The sequence below is a fragment of the Pieris brassicae genome, chromosome 4 (genome assembly GCF_905147105.1).
Source record: "Pieris brassicae chromosome 4, ilPieBrab1.1, whole genome shotgun sequence".
NCBI classification, from domain to species: Eukaryota; Metazoa; Arthropoda; class Insecta; order Lepidoptera; family Pieridae; genus Pieris; species Pieris brassicae.
Window position 1 is genome coordinate 16,441,917 of NC_059668.1, and position 26,926 is coordinate 16,468,842.

At 33.5% G+C, this 26,926-nt stretch overlaps 1 protein-coding gene across 5 annotated transcripts in view; it reads left to right on the forward strand.

Moving 5' to 3' along the window:
- LOC123708994 (nuclear factor of activated T-cells 5) overlaps positions 1 to 26,926 on the forward strand; it is a 64,018-nt gene that overhangs the window by 32,940 nt on the left and 4,152 nt on the right. For 3 of the 5 annotated variants that reach the window (XM_045660064.1, XM_045660065.1, XM_045660066.1), the window contains exons 2-11: positions 14,374 to 14,638; positions 18,803 to 18,979; positions 19,382 to 19,699; positions 19,981 to 20,080; positions 20,928 to 21,110; positions 22,187 to 22,370; positions 24,142 to 24,326; positions 24,639 to 24,819; positions 26,424 to 26,563; positions 26,708 to 26,830. In XM_045660064.1, the coding sequence (XP_045516020.1) occupies positions 14,374 to 14,638; positions 18,803 to 18,979; positions 19,382 to 19,699; positions 19,981 to 20,080; positions 20,928 to 21,110; positions 22,187 to 22,370; positions 24,142 to 24,326; positions 24,639 to 24,819; positions 26,424 to 26,563; positions 26,708 to 26,830 (1,856 nt within the window). The remainder of the gene's footprint in view (positions 1 to 14,373; positions 14,639 to 18,802; positions 18,980 to 19,381; positions 19,700 to 19,980; positions 20,081 to 20,927; positions 21,111 to 22,186; positions 22,371 to 24,141; positions 24,327 to 24,638; positions 24,820 to 26,423; positions 26,564 to 26,707; positions 26,831 to 26,926) is intronic. The other 2 variants (XM_045660067.1, XM_045660068.1) reach the window with 2 other exon arrangements.

The window sequence follows — 26,926 nt, forward strand, 5'->3', positions numbered from 1 at the left end:
GACTTAACGGCTTCCAATAATTAATTGTCTTACATAATTTGTAGATTTATTTTTTCAGACTAAAGCTTTCGATTTGGCGTGTACACTGGAGGTCATATAATAAACCTTCGTAAAAGAAATAACTTTTTTTTTACTTTTTGTACTATGTTTTAATACTAAAAAGGAACATGTTAATACAAGAATGTGTTTTGTAAGCATGAATATAAAGCTAGGTATAAAATGGACGTTAATTAGCAAATCAGGTCCACTAATTACGGTCGAACGTAAGTTGTACGAAAATGCATACAATCTCTTCAATTAATTTAAGTAATTTTAGACTATTAAATATAGTGTTAATATTTAAATAGACGCATCATATTTAATATTAATTAGAATTAAAGCTTAGATTTTGAATAATTATATTAAAATGTAGAAGAAACTACGGAAGAGAACTTTTTGTCTATTAAGACTTAAGTCTTGAAGTTACAAAACGTATTTCTTCATCACTTCATACTTTGCGCCGCCATAGATTATAATCATTTTTTATTTGAGAATCTGTATATCATTAGACGGCCCTACTTTGCTTACTTAGTTACGACCAAATACTTCAATCCAGCAGCATTGAGATTGAAACATAGCGCAGTGGTTATCTGTACGACTTTCAAACGATGGTCCATACCTTAGGTAGGCAAATATTGTAAGTAAATCAGCACGTATAAAACCAAAAAATCCGTTTCGTTTCTCAGACAGAGAAGGTTGATCAGTGATCACCTTTACATTACTATAAATATATAATATACTATTTTGCTATGAATTTGATTGTATTTAAAAAAAACGTTCAGCTATTGTTTGTCTTAAGACAGCCGAACCTCCAGAGTGAGCAACTGTTGAACCACCGATTATAGAGTATAATTGTCATTATTTCACTTGAATTCTCAGTGTGTAAACGGCGTTTCATACGAGTGCAGCATAAAACGTGTCAATCAGGCTATTTGGTTTCGGTTTCTAAACACAAATTGTTTGATAATTAGGATTCCGGTTGAAACATTTTTTACTTGTAATGTAACAACCGTCTCGCGTTATTAGTTACAATCTAAAAAAATACTATTAGACAGATATTCATTCATACAAACAAATCTAAGAAAGAAGATGTGCAAAGTGAAGTCGTAATGTTTAGGTCTAGTGACCACAACACGGCATTTCAATGAGCTAAATGCAGGGACATGATGAAAATGACAAAACAAAATATAATTTTTTTTTTTAGTAACCCGTGGCAAGCATTTCGGTTTACCCTAAAACACAAGCCTTATTATTTGACGCAGTTTGCTATACTTTCACGTTTACTAAGTTTCCCGCCATTATTAGATTGACGCGCAAAAGCGGGTCTTCTGCCGAGACCATTTGTTATTTAAATCTGCCCAATATTCAAAGCTATATAATTTACATAATGTAATGGGTGGTTATTTACCGTGTAAATATTAAACGTTGCAACCGCCATGACGGCCTCAAGAGTACGTCGTATTTCCGCGTGAGATAACTGGCGAGCGAGATTTCTTAACCAGTTTTAAAGAAATAGCCCACGTGCCTCAACACGTGAGACGCTATTAAGTTCATCGTTAGTTTCTTTTTTATTGATCAGTATTTTATCGATTTTATTATATACTTAGATTACTATGAATTCGATGCAAATTTGTCTAAAGCGAATTCGACATTAGATATTGTAATATGTGACAAACGTAAGTAATTTTTTGTGGATGATTATGGTTTATACACGTTTTTACGTAACTGTAATTGTTAATTTTAACTATGCTTATTAGAAAAAATAAGTTTAATTAACTTAAATAATTATACTCAATTAAGTGAGGCTCTTGACCTACTTGACGTTATCAATATGCCCTCGCAAATTTGTGTATGTATATTTTGTACTAATCTACGACGGAATCCTATTTGGCATTTACACCTAAATCAAATAGTGATGAACAAAAAGCCTGTCACTCAAATTCCTCTAAAACAAACAAAGATTTATTATTTTGTTTAAATACAACATCTTTAATTGAACTGTAACTAAATTCTGTTTAAAAAACGAGATTGCAATGGCAAATTGAATGATTAATCATTCAAATATAAGTTGCCGTTGCAAAGGTTTTATTACAATATTTATTTCTTTAGTACAGTACATACATGCAATTGAAAGTCATTAAGTCATATAGACCTAACGTACAACAAACAATACGAGTTATCCAGTCAACTAAACATATAGTATTAGAAGTGAAATAAGATTCAGCACATGCCAGCCATGTGATAATCGAAAAGCTTTATGGATAATCACGTAAATGTTATCAATATAACTGTATGATTAAGATACTAATAATCTTTATTTATTTTTCTAATCATTTCCGTCCATTGAGAAGTACTACTCTATGGTTATTCCATTAAAATAAGATTTAAAAAGTATTATTGTAACCACATACCTAGTTATGACTTCTCTGTAAAATCAATTTATTATTCAAACTAAATGCGGTCAAGAAGCCACTAGGTCAGTAGGAGGACTTGTTAAAAACAAGCTTTTATTTATAAATTGTATTGGTACTATTTATTATAGAGTGATGGTTCTGAATTCTTACCCATAACCAAAACATTGTTGTTTCGCTAGGTAATATATTTTATACGGTGTAACCGAACCGGTTTGTACTGAAAAACATAATTAGCTTTAATATTGTCTAGTATCTTTCTTCTTTATTATAGCTACTAGTATGTTTGTCGTTCTTTCGATTTATAAACTTTGTATTGTTTTGGCTACTTAAATAACATTCTGCTGACATGTTTTGTTTTGTTTTGCTTATATCTTATTTTTTATTACTGAAACTTTTTGTGGATATATCCAATGTGTTAATTTTGTTTTGTTTTTTTACTTTTAGAGATGTATCTGTTTTTGTTTCCTAAATAAATAAATAGAATATGGATTCATCGATTATCTTTAAAAAAAGGTCCATAATACAACTAAACACTGAGAAAATTCTATACTAAAACAGACAGATAATGCACAAAGATGTTTTAAGGTAAAATATATTCTCGATTAAGCTTTAAATATCTATAAAACTATACTACGAATACTATTTGTTTATAGAAATGATATTCGATGTATAGTATAATATTAATTCTCGTACAGCGGCGGCGACTAGCTTTCTCAGTTTGTGACTATTTGCGCTTCAGCGCTTATAACCTAAGGAAGCCTGAGCAAGTAAGGGCGTACGTTAAGGAATATTTAACTTAATAGCTTCGACCCTAATGAACTTGAATTGTTCGCTTTAATTATCAACTGTTATTTAGTAATATCAATATACAGTATACAGGCACCATAGTTCGTAGTAATAAATGCAATCACATGAAACTAAACTGAATAATTGTCGTAAAATTGATTTCTTTTATTATGTTTTCTATGCGGTAAAAACACTACCGGTTTGCCGGTTGGCCCCTTTACTGCAGAGTGCAGACCGTTAACTAACACGCGATCACATGAATAAGCAAACAAATAGCGATAAAAAACATTGAAATGTACCTGTCATATTCAATGTGTTCCATAATGCATTTTTACTACGATATTGTATTTATACTAAGTTCAATAAAAAACTTGATAAGCCCAATATTTCTACTAATATTTTACATATTATTTAACGCTTATTGCCGTTTATAAATAATCAATGGCGCTACAACCTTTTTTAGGTCTGGGCCTCAGATTTCTGTATGTGTTTCCTGATCATTTGTTAATCTAATAGCGTGTAGATGATCAGCCTTCTATGCCTGACGCACGCCGTCGACACTTTGGGTCTAACGCTGGCCATAGACGGACCGCATGTTGCAGTCGAGACCGACTGCTGTAGAGCGGTCGCGTTGAAGTCGTGCATGGTTGCAACACGACTGCATAATGCAGTCGACACTACGACTATGGCCTACGTCGATGGCCAGTGTAAGGCAAACCGGTTTCCTTACGATGTTTTCCTTCACCGTTCAAGCGAATGTAAAATGCGCACATAGAAAGTCCATTGGTGCACAGCCGGGAATCGCACCTACCAACTCAGGAATGAAAGTCGAACGCTTGAAGCCACTAGGCCAACACTGCTCAACAACTGCTGCTGCCGCGTATAATATATGTATGAATAGACGTTATATTATGTTACGTTAATATGTGATTTCCTATGGGTTATCATTACCCTTCTTCATTTCAAATCATTAAAAGCCACATTAAGTACTCACCTATCAAAATAAAAATAGTTATTATTAAAACAGATGCAATTGTGTATACACCTACGGCAAGCAGCTGTCTGCTGCATTTCTGAACCGTTAACCGCTATAGTATTAAAGGTCATTTAATTTTTACACCAGTCGCTTAAGCCATACTAAACTCCTACGATACCCAAGGGTATATATAGTTATGTATATTAGGATTGTAGTAAGGTAAATAATACTTAATAAAAATATATTTATTTATATAATAATAATTGTCTAAAGGGATTGAGGCAAAATACAACATTAGCATGATATTAAGAGTTGATACTTAAGTGAGAGTGACCTCCGTATGTCAAAAAATATTGTATCTCGGAATAAGTAAGAACAAAAATTTTAGAATCTTAAGTGCAGAAAATCGGTGAATTGGCCCAATTTAAAGAAAATTATTTTAACAAGAATAATATTGCTACTATTTTTTTTTACTTTTCTCATTGTTTTCTTTACCAAATTAATAAATATTTGGCAGTGTTAGCGCGATTATGCATTTCAGGTATATAACCGTTGAGGGACCGTGTATCAAACTAAAGTATCGTAATACCTTCCGTAGGTCTAAGTATAATATTTACATTTGTATGCGATAAGCTTGCACATGATGTATGTTTGTTTACCTTAATCGACGATTACCCGTCGTTTCCGATGATACGTCAAACGCATAATAATTCGCCTAGACAATGTCTATAAATGCAACAGCTGGTAAAGAATTTTAGATTGTTATATCTGTAGAGTATTTAGGCTTAAGCACTATACTTTATTTAATTAAATAATTATTTATTCTCAATTCCATTGAATATACTTTTTTCTGTTGTGTTATATTGGTGTTGTTGTAAATATTTTATTATTTAAGATATTAAATAAATAAATAAAGTCTTAATAATAGTAGTATCTGTAATTAATTTGATAAATCTAAGCGATTGACATTCAGTTGAGAAACAATTTAATACTCGCGATTTAATTTAATAAAAAACTAGTATTTTAAGATGTGTTTGTGTGTATTACTTATTATATATACTTTATCTAGATAGTGTTGGTATAGTTCTACCGGAATCTCATGGTAAATAGGGAATAAAATTTTGTTATGGGCATTACAGGGAAAATTGGATGAAACGATCTTTCTAGTGTTAAATTTTTATTTATGTCTTTATTAATGAGGATGAAGTATATAAGTTATTTGTATGAAGAATACATTGGGTTCTTAAGAAAGGAAAATTCTATTAAGTACCGAAGAAAAATATAAAATTAACTAAAAGTAAGAAAACCACTCAGTCCAAATTACCGATCAACCACGCGCTTTAAAATCAAAGACTGAGTTTGATTTACACCATCTTTTCCTTTATTTAGCAATAAACATTGAAAACAATATTTCTAGCTTGAGATCCAAGTGGCCTTTTCGAGATTTTCACAAAAACAACAAATTTCAAGAAGGTAATCACAAAATCTCAGCAGCCGATCACAGATCTCGGATAGAAATCTTTAATTTGACAGGTGACACTTGATATTGCCATATAAAAATTTAATTTCTTTATTTTTGTTTTATGCCATGAAATTCCGGTAGACCTATATTATTTTGAGTTTTTTTTATAAATTCAGCCTGTGTAAAGTTCCTTAAGTTCACGTGTTGACCTTTCACAATGAAAAATATTTTATTATAAGTAGATAGTGTATATACTGTACCCATGAAATTATTATGCGAGCAAACACAAGTTAACGACAATTTTATTGCGTGACCATTAAACTTATTCGAGTGTTATCTTTATTTCGGATCCAATGTCTGATGTTATGTGACTGAGATTTATCGCTTCTCTGTTACTACGGGCTGTAAAATGTACCTATATAATCATTTTATTGCAATTACGAATACAGTTAAGTTTAAATTAGACAAGAATATTAAAGTGAGAACATTTATGAAAAGAAATAAATCAGTAGCGCTACAATCTTTTTGAGGCTTGGGCCTCAGATTCCTGTATCTGTTTCATGATCATTTGTCAATCTAATAGGCAAGTAGGTGATCAGTCTCCTGTGTCTGACACACGCCGTCGAATTTTTGGATCTAAGGAAAGCCGCTTTCTCATGTTTTCCTTCACATAAATACGCACATATATCGTAAGTCGTGCGCTGAAGCCACTAGGCCAACAATGATTGTGAACATTTAATACCATAACAAATATTATATTTATTGTTGTCTGGGTTTACGCGACTACCTACTACATATTTAATGAAAGCAGACTACATTTCGAAATGTCGAAATTTTTATATCCGTTAAAGAAGCTTTCAGAACTCATTGTCTTTTGCTAAACTTTTGTACCGATATTGCTCATGATGTAAACTAAGTATTATACGAGAAATAAAAGTGCTGCAAATACAACTTTTATACGTCAGAAGGCAGCAGCAGGCGGGTCACTTATAAAGTGATAATTGCCACGCTTGCTCTCTTCTTGAAGGCCCTTAAGTCATATCGGTTCCATAATACCTCTATAGGCAGCTGGTTCAACAAAGTGGTGGTGCACGGTGTGTGCCTTAAAAAGCGCTATGGAACGCCAGGCGTCGAAATGGAAAGGATGGAATTTCGCATTCTGCCTCGAACTCCTATGATGAAAGCAAAGTGCTTGAAAAGACCTTTCAATACTAATAATGACTGTATTGTTCTATTGTAAGAAAATTTGTTCTAAAATAAATCAATATTTGCGAAGCTATTCTTGTTAACATTAACTTTATAACTCATGTTAACAAAAATAACTAACTTGTACTAAATTTATTTCAAATAACACAGCAAGAAAATTTTATCATGTACCTCGTAAACATTTATTATTTGTGTGGGACTCAATTTAGTGCAGTGGAATAGTCTTAAAATATAAGACAATGAGTACTAGAAGGATTTACGAATTTATGAAAAACACAAACACAATTTGCCTTGAGTAAGGAAATTGCACAAGTTTTCCGATACGTCAGTGCACATCTATTTACGCTTGAACAGGTCGTTCAATAACACTTTCCGAGAGCTTTGTACACCCACCCGTACACCACCCACAGCCACCCGTCAGGCATACCGCCTAGAATCTTAACAGGTTTGGCCCTAAATCGGACCGATAAATAAAAATTGGTACAAACTTTGTTTTTAATTATTTACATAAATATATACATTCTTCCCATCGCCAACACTGTTTATTTAAAATTCTCTAAGTTAAAAGTAAAATTCTATCAACTATACCTACCTAACTATTAACTAACCGTCATATGGGTAAGATTCAGAAACGAGAATTAGCGAGATCTATGTCAAAATCCATAACGTTCATACATATTTGTATTCAGAGACTCTCGGGGTCGAACTTAGGCTTAGTCCAAAGTTTATGGCAAGTGATGGAAATAGGCGAATTGTGCGAGACTAAAGTAGCGCCACCAAGCCGACAATAATGTTAATAAAAGTACAGATAAAGTGATGTTTTTTAATATAACGGGCAAGAGTCTCATCTGATGTTTAATGATATTGCCGCCCACGGACATTGACATTAGTAGAAGGATCGTTAGTGCGTAAATAACAAAATTTACTACGCTACAGAAATTAATGAATTTATCAGGTCATTGTGTGCGTGTGGGTCTCCTTATGTGCTGGTCGCGATTCCGAACAGGCGGTAGAGTTGACAATTCAAAGTGATCATGTGATTCAACTGAATAAACGAATTTTGATTGGTTTAAAAACCTACCACAACTTGCAATATGTTTTATTATTACGTTACAAGAATATTTCTTTCTAGTGAAAACTACAGCAAGGTAAATAAAGCTTTAAACAAGTCACTAAATAATCAGTGAATTAATTTCATAGCTCAGTAGGATTGCTGTATGTCAAACAAATATTTTGGCAGACGGGAAACGTATTTCGTTAATTTATTTTCCAATATAAGTGTAATATGACAATTAACTTTACAATTAACAGTTAAATCGGTAAAGTTGTGTGAAATTTGCGGAAAACAATTTTATTTTTAATAAATTACAAATACGCGCATTGTCGACCGCAGTTAATGAGATAAATTAAGTGTCCCTTATCGTTAATGTTTGGTTAACGGCCCATAATCGTTTACTAATAGCTCATAGTCAGTAGTTCCATTTACATTTCAGAGTTTCGACATCTAAATAAAACATTGGAATAAAAACACGAGTGAACCTTATTTATCGCTAGGCACGTTAATCTTGGGGATTCCACGAAGGTATTTTTTAGGTTTGGCAACATCGGGAAGCTGGGAAGCTACTTGACAGATTAATAAATTCATTACATCTTTCGAGATATATATTAGATGTATACATTAGACAAGCACATGTAGAGACATGACTGATTTAACAGAGCTAAAAATAATATATATAATAATAATCGTTATTCTGTAATAAACTTTCTTTTTGTAAAAGTTATCAAATTTATTTAAAATAATTCTACTGGAATGTATATATTTGTTTAAATAGAATACTCCCTGGATTCTGGACTGGACTCTTATTCTATACTATTCAACTATCTGTGAAATATAAAAATCATACAATTATGAAAATGCTATTTCCGTATCACAGTTCCCCCTCCTTAAATTAGTCCTTGATTTGTCACTATAATCTACGACCACACTTTTTTGTCGCTGTCCGCTACACGTGAAATGCACCTATACCATAATAGTGTAATTAATGTAATATGCTTTACTGTACTTTATTTAGTAATTACTGTAATTACGTGCAGGAAAACAAATCAATCAAGTTTATATAGTTAATCATTTTCGAAATCCTTAACGTAATTTGTCGTCGTGTGTAATTTTGAATTAAAAAAAATCGTATACGTTGTGTAAATCATATCAAATTTGTTAATCTCCTTGTTAGCGTTATTCGATTACAGAAATGTTCCGAAATATAAAAACATTCGGTTGAACTGTTTGTAGTAAATTGAAAATTTCTGTAATACATGTTTTTTTCAGTACTTGAACCGTTGACTTTTAAACAAAAGAATCTTTTAATAGTTCTGGTTGAGTGTTGGAATGGATTATTGATTACAATTGCTGAGCTCAAGTTTAAAAAGTGCTGAGCCAAAAGTCCGCTGCATCTGGCGTTGGTATTGAGCGAAAGCGTTTCAAGTGAAATATCTAAATGACATTAACGCTTGCGAATGATTTGTTTCACATTACATCGGCAGGTTGACATGTTCCTTCAAACATACAGTTACTAATAATGCGATAATAGCTAAGTATGATCATTTTGATTTCAGACAAGTAACTGTGTAAAACATATATATAGCGCACATAGAAAGAAAAATACATTATTGTACAGTCGTGATTCGAACGTTCTAACAGTCTTTAGAGTCACACGCTGAAGCCGACACATACAAATATTACTGACAATTACTAAGTTTTAGATGACATTACAATAATATTCTTTATATAATCCATTTTGTTTAAAAAATTGTTTTTCTCTATAAACCTGAAAATTTAAAATAATAAACTTCCTTGAACGATGTTGACAAACATTGACGTATTATTGAAAAGTAATTTATTGATCTTTATGAATAAACAATTTATTAATGCCTCGTTTCTTCTTCTATTCTTTCTGCACTTTTCTGCACTTCAGCCAATTTTATGTTTATGTAATTTTTAATAATTATTTTTACTAGCAATTGACACGGATGTGTATATATCAAATATTTGATGGAGGGCATACAGTCATAGATCGTGCTGAGGCTCTTACCAGTAATTTGTTAAGCATAATACAGATATAATTGCAACAATGCCTTTTATTAAAATAAAAACATATTTTTGTGTTATTGAAGTTTGAATACCTAAACAGAAATCAAGCTCTAGAAGAGGACTATTTCTTGTCAGTGAGTCTATTTGAAGTTTTGTGTATAAATAGCTGATTAAAAAACACACATTACATACACAAAATTACGATAACTTGCGTGTGTTATTACGTTATTTCTTGTTGTTTTAACATTCATAATCCCAAAGCACGACATCTTAATGACACAAAAAAATTGAGGTGGTTACGTTAATCTATTAGGCGATTTAAATTTGCGTCGTGCTTAGACCGGTTCGTCTATATTTAAGTTTATAAAAACACGTTTTCTATTTAAATACCAAATAAATTTAATAAACACGTAGCATAATATATTTATCAACACGAAGATACACTTGGATCCGGGAAAACATTTTTTTTTTTAGAATAATATCACATTTGTTAATTTTCATTATTAATTGTATAGCAGCGGACTTGTTTTTAAATTTGACATAGGGCTTGGTTATATAAAATTTAGTGATAATGTAATTACGTAATTGAAATTATGCACCTGCATCGGTTATGTACATATATTCAATCGAAAGATAAACTGCCCTGACCTACTTGCTGGCATGTGTTATCTTTATTTACTCGGCATTGTTTATTTAGATTTCTTTATCTAAGGTGATATTTGTAATCAATTTTCTATTGATATTAAATGATTTACGATTAAGAGTGTAGCTTTATATGTTATATTTTATGTATGTTCAAGGCGTATTGTAATTAGTCTCACTTGTGGAGCCTATATACCCGTTTAGATTGCTACGGTGCTTATCGAGGTTCTCCCATACGTCAGTTACGTTTGCTGAGCGAACAGACCGTTTTAATGCCATCATTCGGTAAAGAGTATTCTTGGTGCATCGTACATACAACACATATATTTTAAAAAGTCAGCTGTCATTCACTGTCACGTGTACTTACGTTACAATTTTCTATGGCTATTTCATTATTTGGTTAAGCTGTTTATATGTCTGGAGGATGTGTCAAATGACCTCGGCAATCCCAAGAGCAACTTGATGTGTTGTTATTCTGAATACTGAGTGTATGCAATACCTTATAAATAAAACGGGATGAATCTTGTACGGACAAGATATTCGTTTGTTTTGCTGTTCATGACAATGACTAGTAGATTTCGCCATAAGCCGTATTTAAAATCACTTTTTTTATATTTACGAACATTCACAACAGACTCATTAAGAAAAGTCTGGAATGGCATTCACCTCTTTATTTACTCGATGTCGGGTCGTCAGCCCCGTCTTTATAAATTGCTTTGATAATGCGGTATTTGCATATCGCATGTGATCGCCCACGCGCAAACAATCCACCTTATACACAATATATGTATTAATAATATGCGTAATACAAAGTCTGCCTACTCAGTATTATGCGCCCTTGAGTAAGCTTAAAGCTCAAGGTAAATAAATACTTTGAATGCATTTCATTCTGAGATGATTAAAGTGATAAATCTAGTATCATGAGCTATCAAACCATTGAATCTATGTGAATAAATTAAATAAAGTGGCGTGACCTTTTTAGGTGTGGGAAGAAATCTGAGATTTCTGTATCTGCTTCGTGATCATTTGTCAATCTCATAGGTAAGTTGACTTTTGTTTCCTCACGATGTTTTCCTTCACCGTTCGAGCGAATGTTAATGCGCACATAGAAAGGAAGTTCATTTGTGCACCGCCAGGGATCGATCCTACGACCTCAGGGATGACACGCTGAAGACACTAACACCGCTTTTGTGGTGTTATATTTATTATTATTATTAGTTATATTTCTTAAAGAAAAGCTTTCAACTTTCCTTAGTCATTATTACATCAAATGATGCTTTCGTTTCTCTTTTAATAATTTGTTTAAATTTTGTAGATTTCAACTCCTATTAATCCTAGAAATACAATAATAACCTAAACTAAAACAAGGACATTTATTCAGGATAGAAAAAATAGTAATAATTCGTTTTCCTAACACATCTACATACAGAGAGATCGGTTTGAATTTAAATAATTAATCTGACAGCCTTACTTAAAATACAACGGGAGGTAATTTAAAATTAAAATCAGTCACGAGTCGAGCCACGTAGACGATAAACAGTATTTTATTCAATTTGTGATCCATTATTGTAATTTGTTGCGTAATTTTTTGACATCTAAATTTAAATTTATTCAATGAAATTTACAATGAAACTCGTAAGAAGCGACTCGTCTATGGAAATATAAGTAACTTTATTAAGAAACTAATTCAGTTTTAACGTAATTAAAATGTATGTAATTTTTAGAATGCAGATAACGTTATACGACAGCCTAACATTAATTATATTTTTTGTGTTAATAATCATTATATTTAAAGCTAAATTTTATAAAGTAATTACAAATGTAGTGGACTATAATAGAGAATTATTATTATTTTGCTAAATATTCAATACTTGAGCCATCTTTGGAACAAATGGATTCATACCATCAATCCATTTAATAGCTGAATTCATATGAATACATTTCATGGCGCAATGTTACTAAATAGAGTGGACAAAAACATCGACAGTAAGTATTATCTTAATTGATAAACTACTTTAAACCTAGATAGCCGATTACATCGATATTCGTTATCGTTTGAAAACAACAAATTATAGTACAAGTACAAAAATATTGAGATTCTAAAAAAAATTAAGTATTACATAAGACGAGTGGAAATAGTAAGCAAATTTAATATCATACAGCTATATGACAGTAGTGTTAGACAATTAAATTTAAAAGTAGGAAGTACAAGCACTTTGCACCACTGTGTGCTCTGTTGCTGCAAGCTGCTTGTTAGTTAAATCTAATTAGGTTATAAAATAGATTTAATTTTCTACTTTAGTGATGCTGGTTGTAAACCACAAATATAATTGTGAAAAAATTAAGTGTTAGAGTGTATCGCACTGAAACCAGCCATTTAATGTTTACGCCTGTGGATTGACTATAATTCTCTGAGTAAATCATTCTACATAGGAATAAGAGTCGCACATATGGCAGTTTTCTATTATTGTCAGTTATACGCTACTATATATCTATATATTCAAAAATTAGTATCTATCCCAATGTTTCTTATATTAAAATTGTACTATTTTAAACATATTCTATACGATAAAGTTAATCTTAAACCAAGTATAAAGTCTACGTATGATAGCTGATCCGATGAATGTGCAAAGTACGTGAAACTGGACCTACGACATTCTTAACTGCATTTGCGTCAGAGTTTAATAACATGTTAATTGTTTGTTATTTCCGTTTTACAAAAACAAATGAAATTTGAATTTCATTTTTGATACAATTACATTTTGATATGGTTGTTAATTTCTGAAAATTTATTCACTTCCATACCTAAGGTTAATTGCCTCATTTTTACACATATTTAAAAGTTATTTAAAAAAAAATTAAGTTCGCCTAAGTCAAACGTTTGTTTAGGTGGTTTGTACGGATAAAAAATCCTTTGGTAACCATAATTAGCGATATCTATTTCAATACGAAAGATAAAGTAAGGTAATTTTGTATAGTGACTTTACCATTCTGAGATTTGAGATCTCTACAAATGTATATTCCTGATTTCACTTACAAATTAGATGTATCCTGACGAAAAGTTTAACTTTGCATTTAAAAATAATTCATTTTCACCTTGACTTCCATTTATATCTTAAAGAGGGTGAATATTAAACTCTGTATAACTTATTATTATTAAGGAGAGTCGCACCTGTTTGACCTCTCACCTTCAGTTCAGTTCGGACTAATTCCTCCTTAATATCTTTAATTGAAAAAATAGCTAATAGTAATCCTAAACAGATTAAGGTCGATTATATTCTACAGACATAAAGCTCTAAGTGATAGGGTTTTTTTTAAAACTGGGAGGCTATATCTAGACCATTAGGTTCATGCATTAACAATTCAACAAATGCTAGATTAAAAATCTTCAATCAATTATGTATGATACGTTACAATTTTACGATGTGATAGCATCTTGCTTACTCACAATATTTGAATAGTGATGTAAACGGTTCAAGGCCACCTCACATGAATAATTGAATGAGTAATTTGAATTGAGGCTGAACGCACAAAGTAGGTAATTGCGAATTTGTACGATAGCAACTAATTAAATGTTCTGTTCATAACAATGTAAGGATGGGAAAGTGAATAAACAGTTGTGGTAGGAAAAATTAAGCATTAAACATCTACGTTAGTTGCACTTACTGAGAAAGAACAAGTTATTTATTACGTTCAAGTTTGCAAAGCATGAGTAGAAGATTTTATGTTTGCGAATCTTAACACCCCTGTTTGTTGGCAGGCATGAAAATGACCATGTCCACGACGGCGACTATGAGCGCCCGCGTTCACAGGAAGGTAATCCGAGCGCCGCATAAACGCGCACACACCGGCAAATACCTACACGCGGGCAAGATGGCGCACCCCGGCAAAGGTGCGCACCATCCCGGCAAATTTACGCACCTCGGCAAATTTGGCAAACTCGCCCACTACGCTCACACACACTTACTCAGACCCCCGGAGCCCTGCGAGAACAGCAACGACAGCGGTTTGGGCCCCGACCACAGGTGAGACATAATCTTTCAAGTCATTTGGAATGTTATGTTTTATGCGAACATGTTATGCTTTTGTTACCCCTGCCTTGTACTGCTTGTCTTTGATATTGATTGCAATGTCTAGTTTTTATTAATTATATATTTTATTAAACGTTTCTGTCGTATTGTTGTCTGTATAGGTATGTTTAATATATCGACGGGAAGCAGTTTTTACTTAATTGTAACATGTTATGCCATACAACCAAACCGCTAATAAAGATCACAATTTTCATTATTTGTGTCGTAAAATGCATGTTTAATATATTCAAATGAAATACAGTTTTTAGCGAAGGTGAGGTGAGTTAAAAAACAAATGCTAACTATAGTATATATTTTTTAAATAGAACATTTTGGTCGGATATAAATTTATTACATTATTTACATAATACAATTAATTTCTCGCTGACCAAGATTTCTGTAAAGCTATGTCGACTTATAAAGAATGCAATAGTCGAGTTAATGTTTAAGAATGTATATAAATATATACTATACTCAAATAACTGAACGTATTATATTAATTGTTATAAATATAAGAACCATCAGCTCGAGGATGGTATTGATTTGTTTTAATCGTAATGTTTGCTCTAGATCTTATCTTACTGCGTTGAACATGAGAACTGTATTTCACTTTGATACATGCGTAAATAAAGCACGTTATCATTAACAACAATTCGTAGAACTGACTAAGATTACATCAGAACAAAGTTACTTGTCTGTCTATTTTTACCTCAAAATCGTTTTAAATGGATAAAAATAGATTATAACTAGTATTTTCAATTGTAAATAAACTTAATCAGTGTTTCTTAAAAATCGAAATATAATTATTATTATTTCATTTAACTATGTAGTACAATGAATTTCGGCAAAGGCCTTAGGACGAATAATACGTAAAACAGGTATACATTTTTGTATGTAAAACTTAGCGTTGGTTTATTTCGAACTAAATTTAAGCACGAAAATAAATTAAATGGAGAGAATAAAAATTATATTAACCGGATTCTTGAAGAAACTTAAAGTACGCAATAAGGGCTTTGGTTGACCACAAAACACCTTCACAAAAATACGTTTCGAAATTTAAAATATTAATTTTAAGTATCCAAATTAGTGAAAGTCACATACGAAATGTAATAAACCCAACGTGGGGTAGTGAAAGGTCGTTTTTACTTCCGATTGAATTCATGATGAACTGATTTAAATACTTTAGTATCCGTTAGCTTTAAATGCAAGTGTGTGTGCACCATGCATAATATTATTTTTCTTCAGACATCAAGATCCATATAAATAAGTCGTTTTGAAAGTACATGCAAGTATTTTGACCTTCGTAGATAAGTTATCTATCATAATGAATAGAAAATGTTTAATTGCAATATTAGATGAGAAGTTTTATAAATACGTATTTAAAGTTATACCCATGTAATAATTACAAACGCAATTCTGTCTTAGCAAAACTGAATTCACTGTTTAATTTTTTTTAAATTATTAACTACTTGCCTTACGCTTCTCGGGAATAAAAACCTTCTCAAAGTTCGCGGAATCAATGAATAAAATACTAATAATGGTCAATTGTGTGCCTTTTTCGTTATTAAGTTTCAATCAAACAAAGATATAGGTATGTACACGGGACTATAAATTGTTAAAAAGCTATGTATCGACGGCCACTAGCATATTAGCATATTGCCAGCCAGGCCATTAGCATATTGTAGCATAACAAAATTATATGGAATTGGGTATTGTTTGATAAAATACGTTATATCACCTTTATTTTGTCTACCGCGTCTGTAAAAGAGAATATTAAAAACAATATTATTTAATCAAACATATGATTTGTTAAACTTTTAATTTTATTGCCTGAAAAACTACTTAATGTGTCGTCCTTAAGCCGTTGCACGGGAAATTTGTATATCAAATAGCTAAAATAGAAGAAGGACATTTTTGTATGGAAAATCTAAAAAGAACTCCGTGGGCGCCAATGGAACTAAATCATGACCGTGCAGCGTTCGCATTAAGTTGTATGAAAAGTTTGTGATGCTGTTGGATTGATGCCTTTGAGAGGTGGCACTGGAGGCGCATATTAAGAATATCGTGGACTGTGATGCGCGCCAATACATCATCTTGACTCTACGCCGCATACAGACTCGCCTGTCTACCATATGCCACAACATATTATCTTATATTTCGGCCATACATTGCGCTGAGGTGATGAGAACTTGGATAAACTGATCGTTGTTTAGTAAGTTAGAAGGTAAAAGATCAAGATCCATCACGGCTGCTTAAGAACGAAAGACTCGTCCTCCTCTGTACACTGTAACAAGAGAGTTAAAAACAGATTTTCCACTCCAGATGTTTCCACGACGTTAAGACATGGGCTACCGACTGAGGGAGAGATGATAGTAAATCTATACTTAATTTTAAAAACGGAAGACACGTTTAAAATCTAAAAGGTTCTCATGGTACAATTTATTTAAAGTAAAATAAAAACTTTTTGGTTTTGTGTATAGTAAACTAGATATTATATGTATGTAGTTTGAGGTGCAAAATTTTGAAATTAATATTTCTAAAACATTCACACACAGAGGTGTCTAAAACGCTAACTACTATAGATACAGAATATATAGATACTGATGAATTGTTTACCAACGCGGCTTGCTGTGTTATCACTGATAAAATGAATGTAACCATTACTATGATATTGCTTGGCTATTAATTGTGAATAGAATATATATTAACAGGCTTATAAAACGAGATGGAATTGTAAGTACATACATACCAATATCCTGACTGAAAACTGAAGAATGCCTTTCGTAGGCTATGAGTAATGAAAATGTGCTTAATTATATGTAAAAAATATGTATTTATGTATTTACAGTGTATATTTCCGGATGCTTGGCAGACCCATGCTACTTCAATACAAAGTGTAGAAGTGCGTTGTGTGTTGCGATATTGCGATACTACTCAATTTTGAGAAAGTTGTATGGATCTGGTTTAGTTCTCATGTTATTTTTACACATGCATATAATGTCTATAACATATATATGTTTTATGAATATTCATAAGTATCTGATTGTCCTCGTTGTACAGTAATCTTTAATGTTTGAGTGTAAAAATAAAATTATTTCAAATTATTATTACATCAGTTGTGTATAAAATTGCCGCGTGTTTTGACGTATTTTTGGCATATGTTCAGTTTAAACTCGTATGATCTTTGTTTTTGATTTTTCCCTAAATAACAAAGCTCTCAGACCAGGCACGATGAATAGTTTAGGTTTTCTTTGACATACACGGATCATGAATCATGAATAATTTTTTCGTATTTATCTTAATTGTCAAAAATATAATTATGGAGCATTAAGCTGTTTGCACAAGCGTAGGCGAAAATAACCTTCTGTAATAATTTTGCCGCATGCGCTAAAGTTATTAACACCATTACTAATTTATTTATACCTTTAAAATAACTGAGTGTATTCCAGCGGCTTCGTGCCAAAAATATCACAAGTAAAGCTAAAATTGGATACCGAATACTCGTCTTAATAGAATAGATGGTTTCTATTGAGTTATTTAGTTTTTGTATATTAACACAACTATTAAAGTTAATCATACGAAAAACACAATATATAATTATAATATTAGAAAACATAAAGATATAAGAGTCTTAGAGCGACATTTACTACTAACAAGGTTTTGAGTTCTTTAGCGGTTTTATTTACGTTTTTAATGAACTTTTTAGACTTAAGGCAGACAAGTACACGTTGGTTAGACAGGAAAACATTGACATACTTTACTTTCATTACTTCAACGAGTTTATTCGTGTCCTTCCTCGGCATAAAAAGAAACGCCACATCGAGCTCAGTTGACCATACGAAGACTGCTTCTTTAATATTAATTCTATATACAGCCTAAGATCAGATTCGAGACAGCCTCGATCGAAATTAAATAGGCCCATAACCTAACCCCTGATATATTTTGAAGTGAAATTCCCTATAAGGATGATGTTCTCTTCGTCAGTATCTTAACAAGTGGTAAATAACAAACATTAATATTAATAAAGCATTTCACTAACTTTATTTTCATACTTTTGGCTGAATTATTTATTATAAATCCAAAAGTGGCAAAATTCAAAATTGTGACGGATATGCGCAGATTGTCAGATGCGCCTGAAGACTGGGATCAGCCCGAAGCGAAACGTCGTCGTGTCGATTCAGATGTTAAGGTCGAGTGTGACGACGCGAATGATGCGTACGCTTTCTCACCGCCGTTGGCGCCCGCAACCGCGCCCGCTCCGCTCGATGCCCCGTCCGCCACTCTGCCCTCGCCTGCGTACGTTTGAATTTAATACGTTTTCAGGACTGTGGACACAACGTTGAAGTGACTTCGATCACTTAGAATGGTGGGTCCACAGCAATTCAAATTCACCTACGTAGTTCGTACTAATGATTCATTATTTACTTAATTCGTTGAACTAAAACATTTGATGTGCACATGTACAGTACCATTAATTACATTATAATTTAAAGTAGTTTACCTAGATCCGTTTATTGGATATTTAATAGCAAACTTAGTCAAACACTATATTGTGAATCATTTAATATCATCCTGTGCAAGAATCAGGTATATCGAAAAGTCTATGTTCAAACTACTAGTATTATTATATAACATACAGTAAATAACAAAACCCATATTTTTTTAAACATACGCCTCACTTATAATATTTATTTTCAGGATACGAGCTGGTTGCAGTATATCTAGTCCAACAATATCAGAATCACCGAGTAGATTTCAAGAACCGTCATACAGATCGTGCGGAAAGGTGGGCACGTCTGGTAAGCTTGCCAGCAAGTACGCCACAGGGGGCAAGCTATCTGGTAAGGTGGGGGGCAAATACGGTGGTAAACTGGCGCAGGCTCTCGCCAGGAGAAGAGCTCTTGCGATGACGCATGCCGGGCCTCCTGGTTTAGCCGCGCCACTGTCAAGCAAGTCCAAAGATGGCACAGTGGAGTTACAGATACTGTGCCAGCCCGAATCGCAACACAGAGCGAGGTGAATATTAAAACCCTTAAAGCCTCAAATCGCATATAATTAATAGGTGTTGCAAGATACTGAATATTATTTCTTTATCAAAAATTTCTGAATAAAGAAATGTGCAGCTGAAGCCTAAATGTTGTTAATATAACAATTTTGCCATATAGAGATGCAAAGGGTATCAACTACTGCCCTGTCCTAATTATACTGTTGGAAGTTTACGGACAGTATTATTTAAGTACGACGACATATTGTTGAGGGGCAGTAACATTTTTTGATGCCTTATTAATTAATTACAGATATCAGACTGAGGGAAGCAGAGGGGCTGTGAAGGACAACTCCGGTAATGGTTTCCCAATAGTGAAGCTAGTCGGTTATGATAAGCCGGCAGTTTTACAGGTAATAATTTTTCCTTATAATTCTAATCGTAGACTATTTTAACAATCTGCCTTGATGAGATCAATTTAGGAAAAAAAACAACTGAATATTTGAAATTATGAAGACTTTAAAATACTATTAAACATTTAACTATAGGAAACCATTCTCAAATTTAAAGCAGTTTTTGTATATTTAATAATAAAATATATATATATTTATACACAAACAGCCCATTCTCTATTGCTTCATAATTTTATAAACCCAAAAAGCACTTTCACTCAGGCTCGAACACAACATAATTTTGGTCCACTCAAGCGACGGTCAAAACCTTAGACAATATCACTCAGTATCAGTCAATTACAATTATGTAATAATACTAATTCATAGTGCTATTTGTGACCTTGTGTCCCAATATCATTTTGAACAATTCGTTTCAAGGCCAAAGACAAGGAAGCACCTTGTTACAGCGTTAGCCTATCTTCTGTTGCGAATGGTAATATGATTATAATACTGCTAACATTATACATTTGTCGTTAGATGTGCCTATAACTTGATATTAAAAATGTAATGATATCGTTATAACTTTACTCCATTCGAGATTTTTATCCTTTTTCCATCCTACACGAAAATTGTGTAGTATTTTTTATTCTATATGTCGTAATAGAAAATTTGATAAAAATATTCCCTAGAAAAGCTGCTTCTGAACGAATGAAGTAGGTAAGTGTCCGTTTTGTGGGCTAGCCTGTCTTTACCGGCTTAACCTACAGAACGGGCACTTTCAATATTAACAGATATGAGGGTGTATCTTGTAAATATTAAAAACTACAATGTATGTTTTTTTAATTAAATTTCTGTTAATTTATTACAGGTATTTATCGGCACGGACACAGGCCGAGTGGCGCCACACATGTTTTACCAGGCATGTCGAGTGTCAGGCAAAAATTCAACTCCATGTAAGGAGAGAAAGGATGATGGTACCGTCGTCATAGAAATCGACCTGGAACCACCCAAGAACTGGCAGGTCACCTGTGACTGTGTCGGAATTTTGAAGGTACGTTTCTATGTCTAAAATAATTCTCGGGATTTATCCATAATAATTTCCAAGAATGTAATATAATATTTTTTACCAGATTCAGACATTGTACTAAATATGCAATTTGATTATTGCTGAAACAAAACGATAATAATATCTAATTATGCCGTGACAAATAAAACATTTTTATCCTTCAGGCATTCTGTGAGAGATTTCATAACTTTATTCATAAAAATATTTAATAAAATTACCTTGACCGAATTCATAAATTCATTGATGTAGAAGTTTGGCAACTTCAGTTGAACAAAGTCCTTAATGTCGCAGATAATATTTGTGTGGAATAATTTTGCAAATTTGAATGTTTCTTTTTCAGTAAATATGTTTATTAGTTATGTTATTCTATATGGTTAGTGTATTAGGGAGCGTTCAAGTATTACGTCATGCAATTTTTGGAGATTCTTGACCCCCCCCTCTGAAACGCACCGTAACGTTTTCTGTACCCAATAGTAAAATGTTTCGTGACCACCCCCCAGTACTCTTTATACCTAAAATTATCACGCGTAATCCAATCCCCGCCCCGCATCGTAACGTTTTATAAGTGGACCCCCCAAAATTCGTTACGTAATACTTGAACGCTTCCTTATACATAATACAATATCCATATATCATAGCATAGGAAAGAAATCTTACACATTAGCTAATAACTTTACCCAGTTTGAAATGTTTCTTACTGGTTTAATAATTTTATCTAACAAAATCATAGCCTATACAAATTTTAAACTACAAAGGCACGCGAACGATAGATAAGCAATCGGACGTTAATATAGTAGCATCGCCCTTTGTCCCCAATCTTCGTCTTGCACTATCTAGGGTCAATGCGCCGATTACTGGAGCACACATATCTTGACAATAGACAGCCCTCGGAACTATTATCATTTTCCTGTTGCCACTTCTAGCTACTTTGCCTTTTTGAATGATTTTAGTTCTTTTTCATTTGGTTTTATTCTAGCGTCGCGTATCGCGTTTGGTTACAAATATACTTATATAAATTATAAAATGCAAGCGTAATACCAATTATATATGTCTGTTTCTAGGAGCGTAATGTAGACGTAGAACACCGTTTTGGAGAGTCATTAGGTGGAGCGGGAGTGGGCGGGCCCCACGCAGCTCGAGGGAAGAAAAAATCCACCCGCTGTCGCATGGTCTTCCGAACTGAAATAGTTGACGCTGCTGGACGTTCTGAAACTTTGCAAGTGTGCTCAACTCAAATTATATGCAGTGAGTATGAATCTTGCCGCTTAAACATTTTTACTAGATGCTAGCTTGGTGTGTATTAGTTAAATCCGAATCCGAAAAATGTACGCACTAAAGTGACTTTTTTTTCTACAAAAATGTTCACAAAAAAGAGCGCGACTTTACATGAATTACAATTTTGCCTATACAATAGTTATAAGTAATATTATGTTGAATTAATTTGCTACAATACTAATGAATAGCTTAAACTAAGGTAATGTTCATTAACATTCTTAGTGATATATAGTGTTTGTCACTATGTTCATGTGTCCGAGTGTGCTGTGTGCACATATATTCACTTCACTAGGTTTATTAACTCAGAAGGTTTAGTTCTCTTCAGGCGTCTTATTCCTGTTGTGTCACGAAGTTGGTATGTCTCAGCATTCACATGGCTGTGTAGCCTGTTTAAGTCACTAATTAATTTAATTTATAATAATATTGTAATCAAATTAGCTAGATCAAATCTTGATATTGATTCAATTACACTAGGATATTTTAGCATTTGTTGCTTAAGGTTGCTGTTGCGGTTTTTACAAGTACTAGGTAACACCGAAAATGTTTAGAAAATGAAAAACGGCTTAACGTAGAAAGTTGCCAATACTTTTATTGTTTTTCGAAGTAATCTCCGTTCCTCTTCACATCGTCGCGATCGATGGAACCACTGAGAAAAGCAGTGGGCCCATTCTTCCTTAGGGGTCTCTTTTATGGTATTTTCGTACGCTTTCACCGCATCTTCAGGGCTCGTAATATAATACCGAATACCTCGAATTGTATCTTTAGTTTTTGGGAATAAATGAAAGTTGCAAGGCGCCAGATCTGGACTCTATGGTGGATGATTCATAATTTCGACATCTGCCATAATCAAATATTCACCAGTCCATGGAAAGGTGTTTCTGGTTGTCGATTAAAGTATGGGAGTCCATCTCATACAAAGCTTCCTGACGCCTAAATGTTCGTGTAACCTACTATTTATATTATTTGGGTATTATATATATGGGATTTTTTTTAACTTGACTCATACCAATGCCTAGGCTTGCTCGCCTATCTTCCTCTATCATGCACCGCACAGCACTGATGTTATCTTCAATAGTCGCTGTTAAAGGACGTTCCTCACGCGGATTATCATTGAGATTAACGCGAATGTTAGTCTACGCTTAAACTCGTTAAACCAATTGTAAATAGTGGCACGAGATGGGGCTTCAATAACAAATGCTCATCGCAGCCTATCATAGCTTTGTTGTTGAGTAAACCCACAACGAAAGTCATAATAAATCATTGACCGAATATTTTCTCGCGTTAGGTTCGTTTTCACGTGTAACAAGAGTTTTAGATTTGCCGCCAATTCATAAAAACAAATGACAAATGAATGCAATATGCTACAGTAGGTTACCAAAAAGTTCTAAAATTGAATTTAAAAAAAAATCTTTAGCAATGTTTGTAACCGGCCAGTTCTAAACATTTTCAGTGTTACCCACGTAATCTAATTAGTTGATGTGGCACTTATTTTTTTTCCAACAAATACATACACTAATATTAACTTGTATTGCTTAATTATAATTATGTATAAGTTCGTCTCCTCAGAATTTATCTTTATCCGTTTATGTTTTTTTAAATTATTATTTGCTACTTCAATATTGACTAACGTAACTATTTTACGTTTCGTTGACTATTTTTTGTATCTGGCTCGAGCCATTATGTATATTTTGTCAACAAGAACTAGATATAAAAGGAAGTAAAACAATATATTTCCTTCCAGCACAACCACCAGGAGTTCCAGAAGTGTGTCGAAAGTCGTTGGTATCATGTCCGGCGTCGGGAGGTTTGGAGTTATATCTCCTGGGTAAGAACTTTCTGAAGGAAACACGTGTGGTCTTTAGAGGGGTCCATGAGGGCAGAACTTGGGAAGAGGAGGTGGTACCTGACAAAGAATTTTTGCAGCAGGTCGGTACTTAGAATCAAGTATAATTATATTATTATCTTCTAAATTTACTTGTTTGTTGTGATTAATAATAGTAAATAATCTATGCATCGACCAACCTTACCTTATATGGTGATAGTGCCATCCCCAGGTACAACTCACTGCAAATAGCATTCGTGTCTTCTACCTTTCTTCCCGTATTCCGTCTTTATTTCCCTTTCTCGTACCGTCTGCTCCTCTTAAAGTAATTTTTACACCTATGAAACATCTATTACTACTATAATTACGTATAAAACTCGGGCGTATAAGACGTATAATTGCATAATCTCTTTCAGACACACTTAGTTTGCTGCGTCCCGCCATTCGCCAGGCCTGAAATAACCGAGTCCGTAGGTGTACAAGTGTTTGTACGGTCTGGGGGCAAAACCTCCGAACCTCACTCGTTCCTCTACACGCCGCTCTCACTCGAGACAGGCCCGGCGCACAGCACGCGACACCATGCGCACGCGCACACAGGTATGTCTCAACTCCCATTCGTTACGCAACCACTGAAGACCGTGCATTTTTTTATACAATAATAAAACAATATCATTTACACTTCATTCGTTTATAATTATAAAAATGCCCGATCTGCATGTATACGTCTGCCATCGGAAACTTAATAATTGTCGTATATGATTGTAATATGTTGCATGATTATTAACAGTGTGTCGCTTGCGTCAAATAAGAATTATTGCTGTATAATAATTATTTTATAAAAATGCAAAATACTAACACTTCAAGCAACGCTTTCTGAATAAATGATCGATTTATGTGTACATTTAATATCAAAGAATTAAGATATACTAAATACTTGTGTATTATCAATGGAGCTTCATAACTCAGCATTCTTATACCGATACAACTATTTCTTTAAATTATGAACTAATCATCCTACTAATTGAAGTTTAATATTAATCTGTATCCAATGATATTTTAAATGAAAATATAGTATAAGAAAACTTTGTGAATACGTACGTAAAAGTAATCTAATTACAATTATTGAATGTTTTTAACACTTGTATCATAATGACGTGGGGTCTTTGTTAGCAAATATATTGCTTTTACGTATGAAACGCAACGCGGGTATAAATATTAATTGCTTTGAAATGTCGTTAGCTTGTCATCTGTGCATGTAATTGTATACGATAACTTACAGTTCTAGTTATAGTATTGAAAGAAATGACTGATGCGTATATGCGTACTATTTCTTTCTGCTCTGTTCAAGCTAGGTCTGTCTAGGTAGCGAGCTCGCCTGCTGCCCGCCGGCGCCGCCCAAGTCTCTATGGTACTGACACACACCCACAACGACACACTCTCGTACTGATTCACTCCACACTTACACTAATCGTATATTACTCAACATACTTTGACGGGTTGATCTGAATGACAAGCAATGAAGTAATCAGACAGAATCGATAAGATACATCCCATTGGAATCGAATAGATGTATCAGATTTATTAGATCTGTGCCAAACAGGTCTAATTGTCTTTTATTTTTATTAATAATAATAATGTGAACATTTTCATTAAATTTAATATTATAAAGTATAATAAAGTTTTTGTAGAGACTATGTTTTGGATTTACATAATACACTTACAAATGTTACTTACCACAATTTTACTACACACACAACTCCTACACAAGAAATACAAAACAAGAATTGTACACTGACAGTTCAGCCCCCATACACCCCCGATGTAGATTTAGTTCGCGCCTTACAAATTATGAACGTTTTGTATCCATTGCAGTCTAATGTTATTTTCCTTAAGCCTACAGGAATCGTCAAGATTAAGAAGAGGTCCATATGTAAGTGTTACTAAAGATATAATGCGTATTCAGTTTATGAATTACTCGTTAGATTTTCCCACAATCTAAACGTAATTTAAAGCTATAAAGTTTTAATAGGTATTTGATTGTTTATTGAATTTATAAGTATGAATATCAAGAGTACATTTTTGATAAAGATTACAAGTAATTGAATAAAACATCACTTATTGACTGCAATGGATACTGTAAACGTTAAGGCGTGGGTCGTTTGCCACGATAAGGGTGCAAGAATAATCGTGCTCTCTCTCAGGAGACGATCGCGAAGCTCGGCCTGTGGCCTGGTGGGGCGGAGGCATAGGACTGGGGCTCATGCCGCCCCCTGCGCCACCCAATCGCCGACCGTCCATCATAGTTCCCGATCCTCACTCGCCCTTAGGACTCAAGAGCGAGGTGAGTTGTTTTCCATTTCTTCACTTATTCAAATTAATTAAGTTATTTGGTTTGAAGACTTACCATATGGTGTAGTTTATTTTAGAGATTTTTACCCGTGTGTATCCGTGTAGTAAGTGGGGGTTGGTTGTTGGTTGGGCGCAGGTGACGGATGAGTCCAGCCAGCAGTCGGAAGGAGAGGACAGGGACGAGACGGCCCCGGATGGACTCGCCGGGATGGACCTGCGGCTGAAGCCCGAGAACATCGCCACAGCCGGGCCACCCCAGGTCTGTGCCCAATAACCTCACTTCCGCTCTCTCTCAAATTGATTAGCGAAAATTTTTGTTTGATGCACGCTTTCTAATGTCATATGTAATGATCTT